The 14,516-nt window shown below is 37.9% G+C and overlaps 3 protein-coding genes across 3 annotated transcripts; 2 read left to right on the forward strand and 1 right to left on the reverse strand.

Annotated features, from left to right (window-relative positions):
- Positions 1 to 1,765: 1,765 nt before the first annotated feature.
- LOC121742315 (GDSL esterase/lipase At5g45920-like) lies at positions 1,766 to 4,013 on the reverse strand. Its single transcript, XM_042135423.1, has 5 exons — positions 3,684 to 4,013; positions 3,399 to 3,614; positions 2,497 to 2,564; positions 2,241 to 2,402; positions 1,766 to 2,159 (listed from the first exon to the last, which is right to left on the reverse strand). Exons 1-5 carry the CDS (start codon positions 3,780 to 3,782, stop codon positions 2,000 to 2,002), a joined length of 705 nt encoding a protein of 234 aa, XP_041991357.1. The 5' UTR covers positions 3,783 to 4,013; the 3' UTR covers positions 1,766 to 1,999.
- Positions 4,014 to 5,433: 1,420 nt separating this feature from the next.
- LOC121741764 (pyruvate decarboxylase 1-like) lies at positions 5,434 to 7,788 on the forward strand. Its single transcript, XM_042134649.1, has 5 exons — positions 5,434 to 6,223; positions 6,309 to 6,870; positions 6,952 to 7,158; positions 7,229 to 7,417; positions 7,490 to 7,788. The coding sequence occupies exons 1-5, from the start codon at positions 5,619 to 5,621 to the stop codon at positions 7,658 to 7,660; spliced, it is 1,734 nt and encodes a 577-aa protein (XP_041990583.1). The 5' UTR covers positions 5,434 to 5,618; the 3' UTR covers positions 7,661 to 7,788.
- A 3,419-nt stretch (positions 7,789 to 11,207) lies between these two features.
- Positions 11,208 to 13,486, forward strand: LOC121811033 (GDSL esterase/lipase At1g28590-like). Its single transcript, XM_042211786.1, has 5 exons — positions 11,208 to 11,525; positions 11,602 to 11,805; positions 11,891 to 12,039; positions 12,716 to 12,995; positions 13,078 to 13,486. Exons 1-5 carry the CDS (start codon positions 11,282 to 11,284, stop codon positions 13,335 to 13,337), a joined length of 1,137 nt encoding a protein of 378 aa, XP_042067720.1. The 5' UTR covers positions 11,208 to 11,281; the 3' UTR covers positions 13,338 to 13,486.
- Positions 13,487 to 14,516: the final 1,030 nt, after the last annotated feature.

The following is a 14,516-nucleotide window of genomic DNA, read 5'->3' on the forward strand; positions in this document are numbered from 1 at the left end:
ATATCACACTTGCATTAATTAGACAGTAGGTTGCTACGAAAAATAAACCATCATGAAGTTTTCCATGTGGCTTATAACTTTGTTGCTCCTATTTTCATCTGCAGTGATTGCGGCTCGCCCTGTTAAGCCTCTAACAATGGCCAGACGCGCATTTGAAGCTCAGTTTAAGATGGCCCAGACCCAGAGTAACCATGAGTGGCCTGAGAGATCCAGTCCCGGAGGGCCGGATCCGCACCACCACCGCAGGCTTACAATGATCGTGCTAATTTGAGAATGTAATGGGATCTTTTTTGAGAGTGGTTATTAATAATGTACTTGCATCTTTTGCTTGTGATCAATGAAGGATGCTAATGTTTCTCCACATGAACTCAGGGCTCACAGTTTCATATTCAGGTTTATTAATTAAAACCATGTTATGTGGAAATTAACGTGACAAAAATGGAGACTAGAGTTGGTGTTCATTTTTGTTAGAGACATGTAGAGATTACAATAATAAATTAAAAAATCAGCTTATTTTAAGTATCCATACCAAGTTGCTGGAAAAAAATGAGCTAGTCTCTAAAGAAAAGGTAAAAAGGTTTTCATTTTTTAGGCATATCTGAAATTCGACCCCTAAAACTACTATAGAGAGATTTTCACCACTTGGATGACGCTAAAGGGGCAATATGATTATTTTAAAGAATTTCCTTAAGTCCATAAGAAAACATCCTTTTGGATAATCTACTTAAAGATTTATTTATCTCATCATAATTATACACATTTTGAGTTTACCGACTAATAATTCCATACACCTTTATTATATAAATGGGATACCGGTCATTTAAATCACGAAGTTTGGTCAAATTATGGTCTATCCCATGAACTTTAGAATTCAAATATTAAATCACAAAATTTCAATTTTTCACAATTGTCTCATCCATGCACAAAGAATATAAAAGAAAAGATATTTATTTTAATGAAACATGTCATTTTGATGATCGCTAAAAGATGACATTTTGTGCATATAGATGAGACAATTAAAAAAAATTAAAATTTCTGATTTAATATCTACAAAGTTCATGATACAAATCAAAATTTGACCAAACTTCATAATTTATTCCTTGTATAAATAGAATAAGTAGAAGAATAAGGTAACTAAGTCATGGTTATAAGGCAATCGAGCCGCCACTTGAAAACAATAGGTTTGTCGAATGCGATTAAAGTAAACCAACTTACAAATGCGTCCATCTGCACTAGCCCACCAGCTTTTATAAAGGATAACCACTTTCGAGCTCCATTAAAATGCAAAAGATTACCTAAATAATCCAATATACCAAGTGCACATTCTTTTTGAAAAGGCACTACTATGCATATATTGCCTGTGGCGATTCGGGGGTGCGCCTTACTCCCTCAGTTGCACACGGTAATTGAGTCGTATTGCCTTTTGGGTTGGTCACGTGTAAAGTATATCCATTTGCATGTACTGCCGGCGCCAACAACATGACCTGCATCTCTATATATCCTGGATCTTCAACAAGACCCAAATCAACAACTTTTTCTCTCTCAAAATTTATTTATATATTCGATACATACTTCTACCATTTTTGTATGCCTGCTACTTAAACCATCTTCTAGCTCTACTTGATGTTACTGTTTTTCCTTCCAAAAATTTGCGAAAGAACTAAAAAGATGGCTGCAGTTTCAGTTTCCTCATGCATCTCAATGCTGATCTTAGTGAAGGAAGGTCATATTTTGATCACTCTTCATGTTATCATGTGTACATTGGTAAGAAAAAGTTTAATAGTATTGCTATCAAGGGATTATTATAAAAATGTTCTTGACGTTCAACACCATAGAACCTGTGATACGTAGCAACTTAAATAGAAGAAGACAAGAGCAACACATATATATAAGATTTTGGATCCAGGATATTGGTCTTGGTTTAGTTTTGGTATTGAGATATATTATTAAAATGCAGTGAATTGAAAGCTGGAGCAAATGGTCATCCATCCTCTTCCATTTAGTTCCCAAATGACTTGAGCGGATCGCTAGGGTCGATCTCAGAGATGAGCGGGAGATCTGCTGGTAGCGCCTCGAGACTTATTTGCTCTTTAGCAAGAAGATTAATCACTTCCTCGAATACAAACTTATTGCCTTTCTGACTGAGGTGCAGGCCATCGCTGCATTTCGGAAGATGGATATTTTTCAGGGTTGGAACAGTGGCAGTTATAGGTAGAGAAAATATGATGAGACAAGAGAACCTCAAAAGAGACTTCCAGTCAGGAAGTTGCTGCATTTTTTCGCAGAGAGGGATAGCTGGGAGCCCGCATTCAGCTGCAACGTCGAGGCACTGTTTGGCGTATTGGCAAGCAGCCTCATTTGTCCTCTCCGGAAGCCCAAGAGGTTTCTCAACAAACGGGTACCTGCAATACGTTAAATGATTGAATCATAGACATCAAGCATTTTCAAAATGCTACCTATCTATGCAATAGAATTACTCAGCAAGGAGCGTATTACATGAGACGTGCATTGTCATCGACTGGAGGAGGTGTGATGAGGATGATGCGAGCGGACGGCCATTGCTTCTGCAGTCATCATCAGCATTAATCACCGCATAGCATAAGAATTGAAAAAGCAAGGCTCTTACCTTGCATCAACTTATGTACTGAACATCAGTGTTAAAATATCTCAATAACAGTTAGTACCACATTTCCCAAGTGACAAATTGGTCAGAGGATTAATCAAGAAAGAGTAAGAACAAGAGAAACCAATAATTTAAAGGTAGTGAAAATGACAGGGCAACTCCATGCATAATGATAGCAATAAGTGCCACAAAAGCTATTACTTTGTTTTAGTAACATTTCTCAACATTTATAGTATATACAACTCATATATGGCATGATAGTTCATGAGTCATTGTCACATCATCAATATAGGTGAAGTGTCATTATCCAACATATGTGCAAAGTAATTACCACCACTGTTTCTAATAGGCATACACTAAGTAACTTTAGGAGAGAGCAAAATCATCCATTGTCCAATCAATGATTGCTTTTTTTTGAAAGGGCCATGCTTCTCATACTATTAAATTGGAATGATCTCCTAAACATATCTGCTCCTTTACTTTGATTTGTTGAATAGGGGAGTAAAATTCTTCATAAACTACTCCACCATTATTTATTTTTCCAAACAATGTGGGTGTAATACAAAAACAAGAGAGTGATGCCATTTTTTACCATTTAGAAACAAGACAACTCAAAAAAAAAACCTTCTAAAATAAATTACTAATAACCAGTGACCACATTCATGTCACAGTGAGCCCACCCGCATTCCAAATCGGCACGCACGTGTGAGCGCGCGCAGGTGGTGGGGCGGCCACGTGCGGGGTGCAGTTGAATTATTTTAATTGTTGTTGTTACCTTGAAATAAGCAACAATGGCGAGAAGGTTCTGCTTGTACTCATCAAGCGGCACGTGCTGAAAGCCGCTGTCTCTGTCCGGTAGCGCGGCATCATTGGCGCCGAAGAAGACCGTCACCGCCAGCGGAGCGTCGCCGGCCGCCGGAAACACTTTATGGATAACCTTGAGAGCCCATTTGGTGTTGTAACCGCTGTAGCCTCTCAACACCACATCCGCCTTCAAAAGTCAAAAGTCAAAAGTCAAAACAGGCCATAGGCATAATTGTAGTAAGTATAATAGTATTACCTTGCGAGCGAAGTGATTAGCGAGGGAAGCACCCCATCCGCCGTTGGAGAAGGAGCCTTCGGTGATTGAGTCGCCGAAGAGATAAATCTTGGGCCTCATTTCTCCGATCACACTCTCTATTCTTGTTAATTCCAATGCGATCTCTCCCTCCCAATGAAACGTTTTCACTTTTCAGCCGTTTCGAATTTAGAATTCAAGTTTATTAGGAAGAGTAACAGAGCAGTGAATTTAAAACAAATTCGGTGGTGGCTGGTTTTTGTGTAGGTTGTTGGTTCTGTATTTAATACTAGTATGTGTAGACTAGACCGTGTGCTCTTTGCGCATTTCCAAGGGCTGTTTTAAATCACGTTTCGAAATTGGGTTGATAAGAAATCGGCAAATTTTCTTTATTATTTTACCGGTTCCTATCAAGATGATCCTTGTTATCTAGAAAATAGATAAAATATTTTATCATCTTTCTCTTTTTTTACTTTATTACTTTTCTTATATTTTTAAACACAAATTATCTTAAAGTCATTAACTTATTTTTTTCTTACGTTATTTTTATCCGCTACTTTTAAATACTCAACAACCTTATCTCTTTCTTACTTTAAAGCAGCCAACAATATTTTATCCCTCTTCTTAAATTCTTAAAAACTTATCAATATTTTTAAACCCGAACCAACAAATAACCCGACGAAGCTACTTGTTCATAGTTCGATTAGTCAGACAGAGTAAATCACTGGTCGAACCGTAATCCTGTTATAAACATATACTATTAAATACACAATATATTCAATTTAATAAATGATAAAATAAACTCAATATATCACAAAATATATTAAACATTTTATCTTATGGAGTACTCCATCCGTCCCCACAGAATATGCACTTTGGGTTTGACACGAGTTTTAATGTAAAATTGGTAAAGTAAGAGAGAGATAGAGAGAAAAAGTAATTAAAGTATTGTTAGTGGGGAATGAGTCTCACCTTATTAGTGATAAAAGACTTTCCAAAATTAGAAAGTGCATATTCATGTGGGACGAACTAAAAAGGAAAGAGTGCATATTCATGTGGGACGAAGGGAGTATACAAATATAAAAAATATAAAAAATTAGTGAATGATAAAATCTAATTAATATTTTTATCGATAAATATATTTAAATATATAAATTACTTATAAGTTAAAAAAAGGGGTAGAATATAGACCATTACCTGAAGTCTGAACACTACTCATTTCAGTTAATATTCCATGCTTGCACGAATTTGGCGTTTGAAAAGTTTTCACCATGCCAATATATTATTAGTCGAGATGAACAGTATGAGTAGGCCAATCATGAAAAGTTTTCAAAAATCTTCTTCTGTTTTCCCAGTCCACTATTTTGGTATATATAAAAGCCCATTGGGCCTAAACTTGTCTTTTTGCAATTGTACAATATTTTGTGGCGACCCCACCCACCCACTTACTACTTGCTAGTTGTATATGCATTTGGTTAAGAAGAAATTATTTAACAAATACGATACCAGAGGAGGTTCTCCACGCCATTAATACCATCTCCTTTTTAAGATAAAGATAAAAAATAAAGATATTAGTAGTATGTAGCAGAAATTTAGAGACATAACCTCGGAATGGCATAAGCAGCAGTTGATAGTATTTGGATACCAAAAAAGTAACGCCTCCTGTTTTCGGAGATGCTTTGCTAACCCACCACTATTTTCCATTTTTTATAACCCATAAAGCAACATTATTCACCCAATAAGTTGTAAACAAACATAAATATTTCCAACGTCGCCTACTTGGCGACAAACAATACCGTCAACACTAAATTCCACATTGCATCTTCTCCTCACACACTACCCACAGTGTTTATTCACTTCCATCAAAGCTTCCCCTATAAATCCACCCCTCAACTCTGCTACCTTTCTACCTCCAAACCAATCACAAACAGATCAAAAATGAATTCCAGCAACGCGATTTGCCCCACCGCCCCGTCATCCGGGACTCTAGGCCGGCACCTGGCGCGGCGGCTGGTCCAGATAGGCGCGACGGACGTCTTCTCCGTCCCGGGCGACTTCAACCTCACCCTCCTCGACCACCTCATAGACGAGCCCGGCCTCAACCTGATCGGCTGCTGCAACGAGCTGAACGCCGGGTACGCCGCCGACGGCCATGCCCGGGCAAAGGGAGTCGGCGCCTGCGCCGTCACCTTCACCGTGGGCGGCCTCAGCGTGCTCAACGCCATCGCCGGGGCCTACAGCGAGAACTTGCCTGTCATCTGCATCGTCGGCGGCCCCAACTCCAACGATTACGGAACCAATCGGATCCTGCATCACACCATCGGCCTGCCGGATTTCAGCCAGGAGCTGCGCTGTTTTCAGACCGTCACTTGTTTTCAGGCGGTGGTTAATAACCTTGATGATGCCCATGAGTTGATTGATACCGCCATTTCGACTGCTTTGAAAGAGAGTAAGCCTGTTTATATAAGCATAAGCTGCAATTTGCCTGCCATTCCTCATCCTACTTTTGCCAGAGAGCCTGTCCCATTTTTTCTTGCTCCAAAGTAAGTCTTGTCTCATTTTATTTAATTAAAATTTTCTTGATTTGTTCTGTAACAACAGCAATCTCATGCCTGTTGATTTGGACAGGGTTAGCAATCATCTTGGTCTTGAAGCAGCAGTGGAAGCAACGGCTGATTTTCTGAATAAAGCAGTGAAGCCAGTGATAATAGGAGGTCCAAAGCTAAGGTTTTCAAAGGCGCAAAAGGCTTTTGTTGAACTCGCAGATGCTTGTGGCTATCCAATAGCCGTGATGCCCTCGGGCAAGGGACTCGTCCCGGAGAGTCATCCGCACTTCATAGGCACCTACTGGGGAGCGGTGAGCACCACCTTCTGTGGCGAGATTGTGGAATCGGCTGATGCATACATCTTCCTCGGCCCTATCTTCAACGACTACAGCTCAGTTGGCTACTCTCTGTTGATCAATAAGGAGAAATCCGTGATCGTGCAGCCCAACCGTGTGACCATAGGCAACGGCCCTTCCTTTGGTTGGGTTTTCATGACTGATTTCCTGACCGCATTGGCCAAGAGGCTGAAGAGAAACACCACGGCTATGGAGAATTACCGCAGGATATATGTCCCTCCCGGCATTGCTTTGAGGCGCGACAAGGATGAGCCATTGAGGGTTAACATCCTCTTCAAGCACATACAGGTAATATTAATAAACATTAACACTACTAATTAGTTGAAGTAGCAAGCAATCCTTGACATCAATCATTGAATTGCATAACAGGAAATGCTGAGTGGCAATAGTGCAGTGATATCAGAGACAGGGGATTCATGGTTCAACTGTCAGAAGCTTCGTCTCCCGGAGAATTGTGGGTACGAGTTTCAGATGCAGTATGGATCAATCGGGTGGTCAGTCGGTGCAACTCTTGGCTATGCGCAGGCTGCTAACGATAAGCGCGTCATTGCCTGCATAGGCGATGGAAGTTTCCAGGTGAAGTGCTATGTTTTTGAACCATGAATGAGTAGAAAAGATAATTAACTAAACTATTGTGCCACCACAGGTGACGGCTCAGGACATATCCACCATGATAAGATGTGGGCAGAAGAGCATCATATTCCTAATCAACAATGGAGGATACACTATTGAAGTCGAGATACACGATGGGCCGTACAATGTGATCAAGAACTGGGACTACACAGGCCTTGTGGATGCTATTCACAATGGAGAAGGCAAATGCTGGACTGCAAAGGTAATCACACATACATTGCGTGATTCATTGTGGATTAGAGTAGTTGTGTGTCTAATATGTTGTTGGGAGCAGGTGAAAACGGAGGATGAGTTGATGGAAGCGATAGCAACGGCGACAGAGACGCACAAGGAGTCGCTGTGTTTCATTGAAGTGTTTGTTCACAAGGATGACACAAGCAAAGAATTGCTGGAATGGGGATCTCGTGTCTCTGCTGCTAATAGTCGACCTCCCAATCCTCAATAAGTGATGCAATGGACAAAATTAAAATCTGCTTGCTCTGAATTTGCGTTGCTCTTTTGTAGTAGGAGGAGTACTAGTTATTTTCTTTAAGTGCGTGTCGTTTTTATAATGAAGAAAGACTTATTTGGGAATACTGCATTCTGGACTAATACTTAAGCTATTGATGTTTTTAAAGTTAATGTTAAGTGAAATGATAATCATATATACTCGAAGTATCAAACTTTTTTTTTATTTATTTGGCCTAATTGAGGACTAAGATGCATTTTCAGTCACTCATTCACAAGTTTCGCGTGATGTCAACTACGGAGACATTATGTCAACTAGAGGGCGTAATTGTCATTTTCGCTCGATGTCAACTACATAGACATTATGTCAACTACGATGTCAACATCAAACGTTATTTATGTCAACTATTATGTCAACAACAACATTTTACAAATAATTAATGTCAACAATAAATATTTTCATGTCAACGACCTATATTATTTATGTCAACAACGTTTTACATATAATATATGTAGATATATGTAGTTGACATTATATGTATGTAGTTGACATGGATTTTATATATAATTGACATGGATTGTACACATAGTTGACATTATATGCGTATAGTTGACATGAATTGTATATATAGTTGACATTACATGTGTGTAGTTGACATGAATTGTATATGTAGTTGACACGGATTGTACACATAATTGACATTATATGTGTGTAGTTGACATGAATTGTATATGTAGTTGACATGGATTATATATGTAGTTGACATTATATGGGCGTTGGCTAAATCTTGAATCTAACTCTTAGCAACTAATTCCTAACTGGGGAATATCACCAAACACCTAGAGTGCATTATAATTAAGCTTGATTCCCTAATCTAGCTCACATCCAACACAATTGATAATCCAAACCCTAAAACTTTCAATTCTATAAACGAATCAAGAATTAAGCTTGCAAAAACCAATCTCACACAAACTACACTTTCAACTAAATCAGAACCATTATCCATGATCTATATTTCAAATATAAGCAAGCAAAGCACAAACCTAACCAGAACAAGTGCCAGTATAACTCAGAGAAGAGAAAATCCTGAAAGAAACTATTGGTTCCGAACGCAAAAACACATACATTGCGAGAGATCTCTTCAGCGGCCTCAGCGGCAGCTTTCTGAAGGTCCGAGAGATACGAAAGAGAAAATCCCCATCCGCCCCATCCGCCGCCGCCACCGGCAGCCTCTTTCACCGGAGATAACTTCTGTGCCTCGGCGGCTGTACTTTCTTCAGTTTCGGGCTTCACTTCAGCTTCGCATTTCTTCGAGCTGTCAGCCATGAAGACTAAATATACAAAACTGACTATTAATTTGATTTATTCGAGCAATAACTTTTCGACAACTGAATTGAGAACTCGAATTAACTTGGGGAATCGCTTATTTTTATGGTTCTGTTTTGAATTGAAATTGACGGAGGAAATGGGGAAAGTGAGAAAAGTTAGGGCGGCTATGAGTAATCGAGGCAGTAATCAACGGCGTCGGGGCGGCGCCGGCAAGGGGCTGACGGCTCCGGCGGATTTGACGGCGACGACGAATGGGAGGGGAGAAGTTGCTGCTCCTTGTTTTCAATTGGATTTGTTTTCAATTAAAATTACCATTATACTCTTTCATAATTAATTAATGCTAAAATAAATTTTAGTGTCAAATTCTGGACCATTCAATTAATAAAAATAAGTGACTGATAATGTATTTTAGTTCTTAGTTAGACCCAAAAATCTCAATTGATCACAATCCTCTATGCATATATATTTCTTAAAATCAACACTTATTAAACATGATATAATATATATATATATATATATATATATATATATATATATATATATATATATATATATATGGTTGCGTTAAAGACAGAACCATTCTTAAGTGTAGAACCTAGAACTCTACATATTTTATTCATTGGATGAGGAAAAAATGACGGTCAAGATTAAAAATCATACATATTAGACTATGTTTTCACGACATTCCGGACTCAACATGTGAAAAAACTCACATGTTGATGGAAGAATGAATGAAACGAAGAAGAGTCCATGCATGCTTTATTTTTTCACTTCTTTGCATTCACCCATTAATAATAGTTTTGGTTGTAATGGGAAGTTGTTGTGCAAATCAACACGATTGGATTAAAAGATCTAACGACCTCCGTTTGGCATTTGTTCTACGTTTAAGAATGGTTCTACGTTTAAGAATGGTTCTACCTTGATCACAATCCTCTATATATATATATATATATCGTAAAATCAACACTTATTAAACATGATATAATTTTATTATATTCAATTCATAATATGTATATTAGTGATTAAGAATGTGAGATACAACGAAATCCTTAACTAGTCATTTGGTTATGTTGGCACTCTGATACTCTTTTGACGAAATTTATTGTTTTCTTTTGTTAGAAAAAACACCTTAGTGGAGACCTTTTTTATGCTAGAGAATGTTTTAGAAGTGACATGGAGTAGTATAGTTACTTGAGATGTGTAATGTTTTCTTGTAGGCGTGCACATTAATTTAACGACAAGAACAATCTGTCTATTGTCTTGCACCAAATTAAGTAAATTTGTTTGAAATTGTATTAATATAAATAATATTTGTTGCACAAAAATTAAATGATTTAATTATATTTTCATTTTCAGTGTTTTGTTAGAAGAAGACTGCAAATAAGTAGACAAAAAAGCATAAATGACGTGTCAACACCAATAACTTTTCATATTAGTCTTTTAAAATCAAAACCATATAAAAATATTCGTGTTTGTAAGATATTCTCTCTGTTCCATTAAAAATGAAACGTTTTCTTTTTGAATTGTTCCAATAAAAATAAAACGTTTCCCAAAATGGAAATAACATCATCTTTACTAATATTAAAAATGAAACGTTTTTTTTGGATTGTTTCCAATAAAAATGAAACGTTTCCCAAATTGAAAACAACATCATCTCTACTAACATGCGTTTCATATTTATTGGGACGAAGGAAGTACTACGTACTAACATTTACATATTCGTAATAATGATGATTTTTATACTCCATAAATATATGATACACTTTGTCATTTTCAAGTACATATAGTACTCCTTAGAGATGCCCACGGTTCATGAACCGACGGTTCCGGTTTCTGAAATTGTCGAACCGGGACCGAACCACGAGGGTGTTTGACGGTTTCGGTTCCAAAACTGACGGTTACAGTTTCGGTTCGGAATCGTCGATTTTTCAGCGGTTTTTTACAATTTTTCACGGTTCCGAACTGCCGGTTTCCGGCGGTTTTTCGCGGTTTCCGGCTAGATTTCATGATTTTCTGACGGTTTTTCACGGTTCCGGTTTAAAACCGTCTGGCCCGGGGTTCCGGTTCTAGAAACAGTAACGGTTCCAGTTCGGAACCGGAACCGGCGATTACGGTTCCGCTGTTAACCGCCGGAACCGAAAACCTTGGTCATCTCTAGTACTCCTACGTGTCGTCAATAAACACTCTTTATGTGGAAAGTGAAAATATGCTACACTCGATTTGGGAATTTGCACATAAGCATATATGAGTAGAGACTAGAATCCCCTTACCTACCTCCGGCTCCCCAAAATGTTTCTTGCACTTGCAACCATAATCATCGCACTAATCCGGTCAACTAGCAGCCAATCCGCGGCTGGATGCTATGAATCCATCGTCAGCTTCGGCGATTCGCTTGCCGATACCGGCAACTATCCAATGCTCTTCGAATCCGACAGCCATACGCCGAGCTATGCTCTGCCGCCTTACGGCCGGACTTTCTTCCACCGCCCCACCGGACGATGCTCCGACGGCCGTCTCGTCATCGACTTCATCGGTATGCTATTATATACACATAATTTTGTTGTGTTTTTAAAAGTAGTTGAATAGATCTCAACATTCCGGCCGGCCAGCTCAAAGGTTGGGGCTGCCGTTGGTGCAGCCGTACATTACTGGAAGAGATCGGAGCTTCAGCAAAGGAGTCAATTTTGCGGTTATCGGAGCTACAGCTCTTGATTTTGACTTTTTGAGGAATATTGGATTCCCAAATACTTTTACCAATGTGTCTCTTGGAACTCAAATTGATTGGCTCAAACAATTTTTAGCCACAATTCCAGGTATTATTAAATATCTCACCCCAATCCTAATCAGTATCTAATTACAAGAATTTCACTTGGTTTTCTGATTTATCACTGATGTAAGATGGGAGAAAGTTTCTGCAAAAGTCTCTGGTTCTGATGGGAGAGATCGGCGGAAACGATTACAACCATCCGATCATGCAAGGGTCGACTTTCGAGGAGATGCAACCGCTTGTTCAACTAGTGATTCACTACATCGGCTCCACCATTGAAGTAATACGAACTCCACATTAACACTCCCTCTTTCCAATGTTTTTTGAGGCATTTCTTTTTTTGTGGTTGTTTTAGAAAAATGATACTTCCTCTGTTCTATAGTAATGACATTTTTTTTCGCTGTCGTATTGGGAAAATGATACTCCCTCAATAGCAGTGTAGTCATTTTGCTATTTTGGTACGTTCCATCCGGTAAGGATCACCTACTCCACTAATCCTAATCCATCCATACTCTACACTCACAACAAAATAAAATAATCTTATAAACATGAGCAATTTTAATAAGTGATGGTAGGTCCATTTTATTTTGTTGTTAGTGTGGAGTAGAAATGGATTAGGATTAGTGGAGTAGGTGATCCTTACCACGTTCTATAGCCGTTGAGTCATTTTCATTTTTAGTAAAAGTCAACACATTTATTTTCACTTACTTTATTCTCTCTTTATCTCTCTATCTTTTTCATTTCCTACTTTATTTTTCATTCACTTAACATATTTTTTCTTAAATCACGTGTGAAAAGAAAAGCGAGGAAGTAATAAATAGTAGGAGTAGTTAAAATGGAGAAAAAGTAAAGTAAAAATAGCATGGGTAAGAGGGAGTATTATATTGTCCACTTTGTGTAGTCATTATATATTGCTTGCAAATTACTAACTTATTTTCCGATGCAATCAAATGCAGGAACTGATTAAGCTTGGTGCTGAGACGTTGATGGTCCCTGGGAATCTACCAATAGGCTGCTTTCCATTTTGTTTAGCAACATATAAGGATAGTAGCATTGCCCAAGACTATGACCCCAAAACAGGATGCCTCAATTGGCTCAACGACTTCACCATCTACCACAACCAGCTCCTCCAGGAGGAACTAAGCCGCATTCGAGAGCTTTATCCTCACGCGGTCCTGATCTACGCGGATTATTACAATGCAGCAATGCGCTTCTATCTCTCACCAGCAGAATACGGTGCATTTTCGAAACCATTAATCTAATGTTTATTTATCTAGAGTAGTTAGATTGGATTTGATTAGTTGAGTTGTGAGTGCAGGATTTTCAAAGGATATTATTCTAAGTGCTTGCTGTGGAGGGGGAGGACCGTACAACTACAACGGAACGGGGAAGTGCGGCATTCCTCCGGCGAGATCATGTGATGATCCGGCTTCATATGTTAGTTGGGATGGCATACACTTGACGGAAGCAGCTTACCGACTCATAGCGCTAGGTTTGCTTCAAGGACCCTACACCATTCCTCATATCACCACTGCTTGTCCTGCCTTCAACAGGGATGATCAAGTTTATCAGTATTAATCAACAACATTCTAATGTGGTGCTTACTTGTATGTGATTTGAATTTGCCTCTTCTATTTATTGAGGCAATATTATGTAGAAAAAATACGTAGAGTCCACATGTTTAATTCTTGCTAATTAAATGGAATAAAAGATGGATATTGAATTCATGTTTTTGCCCTTTTGTAATTAGCCAAATTTTCGGCTCAAATTTTTTAAGTGGCGAGAGCTTGCACTAACGAGATGGCATGGCACGAGTAATAAGTGGTATAAAAGCTGAATATTATTTCATATAATTACCCAAATTTTAGGCTCAAAATTTCGAAGTGATGAGATCACGAGAGCACGAAATGGCATATCTTACTTGGCCAACAGTCTGCTATTTGAAATTCATTTATATTTCTCACTAAATTGAGAATGAAATAAGAGAGAACATGTCTTTAATGATAATGAAATAAGAGAGAACATGTCTTTAATGATTTCCTTATAATGCGCACAAAATAATATTTTTCACTTTTAATTTTCATGACATAGATGATTGGTGAGAGTCTTGGAATACTAATTACTAACCGTGCCAAGCATTGGCACTAAGTGCAAATAATAAAGTCAATTCGTAAAGTTTGACTAATCAATATGTTTCTATTGTACATTTTAGTCAAGTTCGACATTCAATTTAAATATAAAATAAAATAATTTTTTTAAGAAGACATAAACAAATAGTACTACTATTACATTTGTAGCACTAATCTGATAAGAGTTTATTATATTGATTATTTGATTATGTGTCACTAATTTGAATATATTTTAGGTCTCGCGCGAACACAATATACAAATTTATACTAATGAAATATAAATTTCAATGAACTAAAATCCATACTTATGCTATTGTATGTATTTCACAAACTATTTTTGTTGCGATGACGTCTCAAAATAAGTTAAAGAAAGTCGTCTGCATCAAGCGATGCGAGAACTCTGCATCTATAAATGGACAATGGATTTAACCAAAAAAAAAACATTGTGGCATAAATATGATATTCGCCATACCTAAAAATAAGATATGCGAACCAATATACATGGCTCCACTTATCCATGAGAAAAATTCCCTACTCAAGGAATATCAATGTGGCAATCCTATTTGATATGTCATTATTTAACAAGTGAAAATATATATAGCACGCTTTCAACTAGATATATTATATA

Source organism: Salvia splendens, chromosome 7, assembly GCF_004379255.2.
Source record: "Salvia splendens isolate huo1 chromosome 7, SspV2, whole genome shotgun sequence".
Lineage (NCBI taxonomy): Eukaryota > Viridiplantae > Streptophyta > Magnoliopsida > Lamiales > Lamiaceae > Salvia > Salvia splendens.

Excerpts from the sequence above, each read along its gene's own strand:
- LOC121811033 (XM_042211786.1), top strand. The coding sequence starts at position 11,282 with ATGTTTCTTGCACTTGCAACCATAATCATCGCACTAATCCGGTCAACT. Across the intron at positions 12,040-12,715 it reads ACATCGGCTCCACCATTGAA|GAACTGATTAAGCTTGGTGC; the intron begins GTAATACGAACT and ends AATCAAATGCAG. Across the intron at positions 12,996-13,077 it reads TCTCTCACCAGCAGAATACG|GATTTTCAAAGGATATTATT; the intron begins GTGCATTTTCGA and ends TTGTGAGTGCAG.
- LOC121741764 (XM_042134649.1), top strand. The coding sequence starts at position 5,619 with ATGAATTCCAGCAACGCGATTTGCCCCACCGCCCCGTCATCCGGGACT. Across the intron at positions 6,871-6,951 it reads TCCTCTTCAAGCACATACAG|GAAATGCTGAGTGGCAATAG; the intron begins GTAATATTAATA and ends ATTGCATAACAG. Across the intron at positions 7,159-7,228 it reads TAGGCGATGGAAGTTTCCAG|GTGACGGCTCAGGACATATC; the intron begins GTGAAGTGCTAT and ends GTGCCACCACAG.
- LOC121742315 (XM_042135423.1), bottom strand. The coding sequence starts at position 3,782 with ATGAGGCCCAAGATTTATCTCTTCGGCGACTCAATCACCGAAGGCTCC. Across the intron at positions 2,565-3,398 it reads CCATTGTTGCTTATTTCAAG|AAGCAATGGCCGTCCGCTCG; the intron begins GTAACAACAACA and ends TGATGACTGCAG. Across the intron at positions 2,160-2,240 it reads GACTGGAAGTCTCTTTTGAG|CGATGGCCTGCACCTCAGTC; the intron begins GTTCTCTTGTCT and ends TCCGAAATGCAG.